This window comes from Seriola lalandi, unplaced genomic scaffold, assembly GCF_002814215.2.
Source record: "Seriola lalandi dorsalis isolate HSWRI2012SDOR001 ecotype SW California unplaced genomic scaffold, Sedor1 jcf7180002054968, whole genome shotgun sequence".
Lineage (NCBI taxonomy): Eukaryota > Metazoa > Chordata > Actinopteri > Carangiformes > Carangidae > Seriola > Seriola lalandi.
In genome coordinates this window covers 842,222-850,474 of record NW_019525519.1, presented here as the reverse complement: position 1 = coordinate 850,474, position 8,253 = coordinate 842,222, and the positions used below count along the sequence as shown (strand labels likewise).

The 8,253-nt window shown below is 47.4% G+C and overlaps 1 protein-coding gene across 5 annotated transcripts in view; it reads left to right on the top strand.

Moving 5' to 3' along the window:
* The window catches only part of gse1b (Gse1 coiled-coil protein b), a 168,419-nt gene that overhangs the window by 140,583 nt on the left and 19,583 nt on the right, over positions 1 to 8,253 (top strand). For 4 of the 5 annotated variants that reach the window (XM_087170896.1, XM_023395749.2, XM_023395750.2 and 1 more), the window contains one exon: positions 2,330 to 2,527. In XM_087170896.1, coding sequence (XP_087027022.1) covers positions 2,330 to 2,527 — 198 coding nt within the window. Of the gene's footprint in view, positions 1 to 107; positions 394 to 2,329; positions 2,528 to 8,253 lie in introns of those variants that run through there. The other variant, XM_023395751.2, reaches the window with a different exon arrangement.

Genomic DNA, 8,253 nt, shown 5'->3' with positions numbered 1-8,253 from the left:
TGGGGGGGGGGGTCATGTGACATCGCAGCAGCTGCTAGGCTAAGAATTTCTGTTTTCTCACTTAGAGAGAGAGAGAGAGAGAGAGAGAGAGAGAGAGAGAGAGAGAGAGCAAGGAGGGGAGAGATAGGCAGCGTGTGTGGTGTGTTGCTTTGTTAGATAAGCTCTAAACGGTCTTTGTGAGCGGCACCACGAGAGACAGGAAGACAGGCGGGCAGGCAGGCAGGGAGGGAAAGAGACAGGGTGGACGGGCGAGAGGAGATAAATAGACGGAGAGCGAGAGAGAGGAGCAGGAAGATGGTGTGTGTCCTGTCGGCGGCTGCCGGTGTGTGCTGGGCTGGGCTCAACGTGAAGATGCAGCCATGGGGGATCCAGGCAGCTCCACTCCTTTGTGCAGTAAGGAGCTTTGGCCACGCTTTTAATCTATCGGGTGGGGGGGGGTCATGAACCACTGCCAGACCTCCGGATGTGTGCCTCTGTGTGTGTTTGTCAAGCTATGTGCTATCTGTTTCTTCTTTCACTACGTTACTCGCATGTGTGTCTGTTAGCGCTGAGGTTTTGTGTGTGTGGTTGGTACAGACTTAAATACACTATACTCTGTGCCTGGATAGTATGTTGGTTTTCGCAAGAAGTTTCTTGTATATTTCTTTTACTACCTTGTCTGACTTTTTCTCACTTTCTCCAAAGAGAGAGGGAGGAGCAGCACTCTTAATGTCTTGACAAAGTCACGTTACCGGACTGAGCAGTTGGTGTGTGGTTTTTACTTGTTTGGCCAGTCTCTCAATGGCGCCGTGTGTGTTGCTCAGACAGTGGTCATTGTTGATTTCCATTATTAATTGTGTCCTGGGTTCATTCGGAGTGCACTGGGTAACTGGGAGGTTACAGGCAGGACAACTCAAGAGGTGTTGGGAATGTTATTCACTCTCTCATGCCTGACTTGCCGCTGTGCGTGTCCACTCAAACACACACACACACACACACACACACACACACACACTCTTACACGGGGTGCTGTGCCTCCGCTCTCTTCTCAGGAGGGAACATGATCTTTTTATAGCCCTCTTAGACTCTTGGGTAAACCCAGATATAACTCCTACTTATCTAATTGTGCTGTTGATATACTGTTAGAAAGCAGCTTTCATTTCAGTGACTGTCTTTGTCTTTGAAGTTGTTGTGTTAGCTGGCAGTTTACTTTGAATTCTGACTTAAGGAGGATTCTCAACAAACCACAGCGTGTGTGTTTTGGTGCAATGGTTAATACCTGTGCCACGCACAATCTACACTAATCTGAACTTTTGCTGTCCTTTGACCCACTCTCAACGCTTGTGCTTGTGCTTGTGTGTGTGTGTGTGTGTGTGTGTGTGTGTGTGTGTGTGTGTGTGTGTGTGTGTGTGTGTGTGTGGGCACGCGTGTGTGAATGACTGTGTTTTGCCCGAGCACGTAGGGCTATCACACGCCGTTCTGGCGTTTAGGGATTCCACTGACCGAGGGGCTGTCAACACGGTGTCACCTTTCAACACATATGCACGCACGCACACACACACCACACACAAATACACGCAGGGAGGAAAGGGACAGCCGTCTCAACGCTCCTCACCCTTTTTCCCCTCTTACAAAAATCTGAAGCTAGAAAGAGACATGACACTAAAAAAACATCATCCTTTTCACTGTTGTTCTCTCTTTAACTCTTCATTTTTGACTGTTGGGCTGAAAGTTTGCGTAATCTTTTTTTGTTCTGCTTGCCAAGTCTCTGATCCCTTGATTCAAGAATTCATTTAAAACTCACTGTTAAAATTCATAAATATCCAGCTGGCATGAGTCACATTTAAAAAATAAATTAATTAGAAATTAAATTAAAAAAGGGGGGGGACACACTCGATGCATAAATGGCGATAACATACAGCATATAATACTCGCAGTATGAAATAAAATCACCCTGATAGTGTTAGAGCATGCTCAGTAGAGGTGTTATGTAAACTCTATGACCATGGACCTCTGGCAGACACACAGCCAGACTGGAGCTCTTAAGAGCAAGGGAGGGTGACCCGCCCTCCTAACCTCTCACCTCTGACCCTAAGCCATACAACCAAAGCCCCTCTGCCCCTCACCAATCCCCATCCACCCCAGCTGTCACAAATAGATACCCAGCACCACACTTTGTCCTGACAATCTCCGTGTCCAAGGAAACCGCTAAGCCTTACTCTTTTCACACATATTTGTCTGCGTTGGTCTTTCCATGTCTCTTGTAGAACATATGTGTGTCTGTATAGCACTGAGGGCAGTACTGGATATTAAACCTTTCCCATTCTTTTCCACTTTGTCCATTTTGTAGGCATGAGCCATGAGCCAAAGTCACCATCGTTAGGAATGATCTCCACGGCGACCCGTACCACGGCGACGGTCAGCCCCCTCACCCCGTCACCTCTCAACGGTTCTATTGTAGCCAATGGAAGCCCGGCGACCCAGTCTGCTCACTCTGGATTCGCTGCAGCCCTCCGTAAACTGGCAAAACAGGCCGAAGAACCTCGAGGTAAAGTCACACCGCATGTAGGGATGTGACACAAGAATTTGCCAATATGCGCAGTAGAGTTCTTGATTTCAGCTGGTCTAAATTTCGTTTTCACCACAGAAAGAATGATAGCAGTTTTCAGCATTGGCATTATACTACTTTCCAGACATGCATCACAAAATGAACCCAAAAAGAAATTGTCCAGTTTAAGTGATCTAGATGTTGATGGTAATAATATTTCTGTTTGACTGTTGTCTAGTCTGAATTAATATACAGACGTAAACTGGTTGTGCAAACGTGCACGTCTTTTTGTGGCTTCTACTGTGCACGCTCATCAGGTGATGGAATTAAGTATTAAGGTTTACTTTAAAAAAAAAAAAAAAAATGTTTTTACATGTTATGCTTTGCAGTTTGGTTTTAAATCCTCTTTTCAGTCCTAGTGTCTGACAAAAAATCTTTTGTTGAAAATATTGTGATATCAAACCATGATCCTACAATAGTATGAGAACTAAATGTATTGTTACGTCCAGCCACACTGACCCTTACCTGTAAATCTGATGGACTAGGTGTTTTGTACCTCCTGTGCGCTGAACATGTGTGGCTGTATATCTGTTCTTTTTGTGTTTGTGTGTGTGTGGCTGTCATATAGTGTGTGTGTGTGTGTGTGTGTGTGTGTGTGTGTGTGTGTGTGTGTGTGTGTGTGTGTGTGTGTGAATACATGTAGGTGTTATTGTCAGTATGTATAGCTGAGTGCAGAACTGCTAATGGCAATGGAGTGATATCCACACAGAATTGAATTAGTTGGTGTCCCTGGAGATGCGGGGACGAAGAGGAGCCACTCTAGCTGACCCACTTAATGTCCTACGTGTGATTGCACGTACGCTTGGGTGTGCTTGTCAATGCGTGCGTGTGTGTTGGGTCTCCAATTTCCCGTCATACGTTCTTCCTTGTCATTGTCTTTGCACATACACACACATGAAACATGCAGTAGAATTCCCATCTCTCTGAGCTCTGCGCTGTGGTTGTGTGAATATGAAATAAGCATCAGGTGGTTGAATTACTGGTTACTGACTCATACAGTGTTACGTCAGAGCTCAACCCTTTAAGGCTGAAACATGCTTGCTCAAAGATCTATATAAATGTTTTTGTGTAGGTGCTCAGGGAGAGGTTTGTGGGTTTCTTGCTATGTTTTGTAAATTCAACGTTGGCCCCTAACGTACATGCAAGTATGTGCCCAGTGTCTCTTGATTACACACACATAAACATACAAAGTGTACAAAGCAGAATCTACACAGGAGAGTCTCAGTAGGAAGATTCTCATTTTGGAGTTTAATGAGGGTGTGTACGTTTGTCTGGCTTGCGCGTGTGTGTGTGTGTGTGTGTGTGTGTGTCTGTGTGTGGCTATATGCCTTGGCTCCAGAGAGGCCCAGCTACCCCAGCTGTCCACCCTTGCTCTGGCTCTTAAATCAGATGGTCCCCTCCTTCCTGTCTTTCCCTGGACACCTTGTTCCCAAGCCCACTGCAGCCTGGGACCCAGAACCAAGCAAATGATTTATTGCCCATAGAGAGAGAGAGAAAGAGAGAGAGAGCGCTCAGCCCTGGCCTCTCCTCACCTCCCTCTCAATCCTTCTACCCTTCATCTCTTTTCATTCCCTCAACCATGCATGCCAGCCCTATTACTTCTTTGCTCTTTCTCTCTCCAAAAGAAAAATCCACTTCCAGAGTCCACCTCCAGCATCTTTTCATTTTAACATACTGTGGACTCCCCTTTTTTCCACTGGAATTGTCCTTCTTATTTCTGTTGCTTCTCCTCCTTTTTATCAGTTGCAGCTGGAGAACACAAAAACTGTGCTCTCTTAGTCATGTTTTTTAATACTTCTGCTTTTTTATTTTGCATTGTATTGGGAGGTGAGAATGAGTGTGCTCTGTTCCATTTGTAATACATGATCTACCGAGGCAGAGAGCTCACGTCTGTGTCTTTGTCATACATACACAAGATCGTGTCTGATAAAGCTCTACCACCTTTATATTAAAAGCACACAAAAGCCCCTTTGTTATTTTTGAGGCCTGCTGACTGTGTGGCCTAGCTGGTGTAGGCAGTGATTTGTGGGTGACTCAGCCATCAGGAATAAGGGGCCACTCTGCCCGTGTTAGGAGCGTCGGGTCTGGGGTGGGGAGAGAGGCATGAGGCCCCTGGAGCTCCAGTCACCTCTCTGTCTGCAGGGCCTGTATTTATAGGCAACACACACCCAAACACCCCCACACATGCAAACAGTTGTCTTTGCAACTGTATAAGCCTTGTGATTTCTTAGCATGCTGCAGCCTGCTGTCCTTTCATTAGCTGCTTTGACTCAACCCCTCTTTCTCTCTGTCTCTCTCACCCTCTGGTTGATGCTTTGAGGTGAGTAGTGCAGTATATATGAGGTGCCATGACTCAGTGTCCTAAGGCCTGGAGGAATTAGTTAGGTTTGTGCACTAGTATCACTGCCACCGGCTGCTGAACTGATTTAAGACCCTGAGCACGGCTGCTGTTTATATACACACCCACACAGCCATACACACAGACACATACATCGTCACTTGTCTGTGGCGAGTATAATGAATAGCTCTGTGTACTGAGTGCTGCACTGAAGTGGGGAGGTGATGGATAATGAGTATCAGAGCAGTGTAAAGGACACACTCTCATCCCATGTACACTCGCATAGCATTCACATGTGCGAGCAAACACACACCACGCACAGAGACAGATAACATACTGCCTCAAAAAGGCAGGCCTGCTGATATCTGATTAATTAGGCAGATCCTGGTTTAATCCTCTCGGTTGCTTCTTCTCACACACTCTCAGACACATACACACCACCAGAATTTCATGACTGCGTTCATACCAACTGTAGTACACTGCCTGGAGAGAGAATGAAGAGAGGGAGAATAAAGGTGTACAAGATAGATGGAGTGAATTGGCTGGAAAAAAGAGGAATCGGAAGTAATTAGTAGATTTGTGAAAACCTGAGGTGTTTGTCAGCTTGCGTGTGTCCGTGTGTGCGTATGTTTGTGTGTGTGTGTGTGTGTACGTGTGTGGCCGGAGGCTCCCCTTGTTTATGGGAGCCCAGAGCATGCTGGGACAGCGGGGCAGTGTGTCTCTGACCCCTCCATCTGGAGCCTGCCTGGAGCTCACACAGCCTCGCTGTGCTCAGTGTGTGTGTGTGTGTGTGTGTGTGTGTGTGTTTCTTGAAGGCAAAACCCTTCAGGCTGTGACTGTCCCTGAAACACTCACAAACAAGCTCATTTGCTTTCCCCTTCTCTCTCTCTCTCTGTCTCTCTCTCTCTCTCTCCACACACAGCAACCTTACACCTCTCATGACTCTGTTCAGTAGGGAAGCAGCATTTAAGTATAATATACAGTTTGTAGAGTCAGCAGAAGGCACAGAGATTTGCTCCTCTCATTTCCATCCGCCATCTTGTACCGTCTTCCTTTCCCTCGCTGGCACAGCAACACACACTGCATGCTTCTCCCCTCCCCCCATTCAGTGATGCAGATTACAGGCTTTGTGTTGTGTTGTCAGTGCATGGCCAAGACTGTAGTAGCAGGTGTGTGTGGTGTTTGTGTGCATCAGTGGTTGCTGTGCATCTGTAAGTATGAGTGTGTGTGTGTGTGTGTGTGTGTGTGGGTGTGTGTGGGTGTGTGTGTGTGTGTGTGTGCGCGCGCACGCGTCTGTTTGAGTGCACGTGTTGAGGCTTGTGCTTGTGCGTGTGCTGGTGGGGTGGCATATGGATGCAGGGTTGGCTGGGCACTGCTATGCACACCAGGTGTGAAATGGACTGTTTAATTAAGTGCTGATGTTGTTGTAATGCATGCTGGGAGGGAGGAGGGTTGAGGAGGAGGGGTAGGGTAGGGTGGGTGTGTTGGCGGGGTGGAGGAGAGCACCTTCTGCCTGGCATAGCTGGTGCTGGCTGTGCTTGGCTGTTTTGGCAAAGGTGGTGGTGGAGGGTGGTAGCACAGGATTGGTAGGGGCCATTTGGCAACACTAAAACATTTTTGTGCAGTGATGTCTTCCTGTCAAGGCTTAGTGATCCAGTGGGATTCACTGCTACAGCTCCTGGGCTCCGCCATTGAATGAAAGAACCTGCTGAAGAGCTGTGGTGACTTCTTTGGCTTTTTGATTGGGTCAGTGGCCGAAGTAAAAGGTGCCATCTATGCAGGGATACTTGGCCACAGCCTCTGACCACAGCTTGGTTTGTTTGTTTGTCGCTGCTGCGTGTGTGTGTGCGCGCGTGCGTGTGTGTGTGTTGGGCTTAGCTTGAGCGGTCAAGTGTGGAGGCAGTCTGGGAGAGTGGGACTGGTAATAGAGGAGGCGATAGAGAAAGGAGCTTCACATTAATCACACACAGCTTGGGACTGAGACAGCACTCTCTTTCTCTCTTTTCCTTTCCTTTCCTTTCCTTCTGTCTCTGCCTCCTGTGTTCTCCCCCTATATCTCGCTCTCTCTCTCTCTCTCTCTGCCTGCAACCCCCCCACCCCCCCACCCCTACCTCACCAAACCACACACACCCCTACACACCAAGCAAGTGACAATCAGTACAGCTAATGAAGTGCAGGTTGAAAGCTGATGAGCCTGTTTTAGACTCTGGGGATGAAGGCTTGTGCTTCACTCCTCCTCTGCCTCCTCTAGCTCCCTGCAGGGCCAGCATGTGTGGCCATCTTCTCTCTGTATGGATGGAAAGGGAGGAGCATATGGCAGAGATGACACCAGCTGAGTGCCAATCAAACACCTCATATATGATTTTTCTCCTATCAGATGGCACAATGATGTGGGGGAGGGGGACTATGGAAATTGGAGCAAGGGGGTTGAAAATGGACAGGAGGAAATCTTGGAGGTTTGATAGAGGAAAGAGGCTTATGGACACACATGTCTGTTCGTGGTTTAAAAAGGAAGATAAGGGGAAATATACATAGATGCACAAATGCAAACATGTAACCACTCTCTCAAACATCTCCCTGAGCCCATACCAGCTGTAAGTATTGTAAATGTGGTTATGAAAAGTGTGCGTTGAGCCTGGTCTATGTCTGGTTGGCAGGTACTGTGTTTGAACAGAAGGAAAAGGAATTAGGGTGTATGAGGAGGTGGTGAGTGGGTGGTGGTTGTGTGGGGTGTTGTGAGAGAGGAGGAGGAAGAGGAGGGAATGATAGAGGAATAATAGAGGAATAATAGCTGTTTGTATTTTTTTATTGTGTGATATACATGTACAGGACGCTTAGAAGTACACAGATTCTGCGAGCTGCAGAAAGAGAATGAAACTGTTGGTAGACGACCCTTGTCTCTTTTATTTCCTTCTTCCCCTCAACTGCTTCTCTTCCTTCTCTCTTAATTATTTAGTCTGCCCTGCGTCTTCTCCAGTCTGCTCTGCCTCTTCATGGAAAATGAGGAGGAAGAGGAGGAGATGGGAAGAGAGGGGTTGAGATAAATAGATGGAGTAGGGGTCTGTTGCTTAGCAGTTCAGAATCACAGTGATCACCGCCCCTCCTCTCCTCTCTACCTCTACCCTTCCTTCAGCCTTATTTGTTCCCCCATCCTTGTGTATGCATGTTGTGTTTGTGTGTGTGTGTGTGTGTGTGTGTCTGTGGTGAGTGAATAGGCTGTGACACTAGAGCTGTATTAAGTGTAGCTCCATTCCCCAGGCTGAGTGGGCTGCTATTGATTGGCCTAGTCTTGCAGGGGAGAGTAATGGCTCTCTGAGGTGAGGTGGGG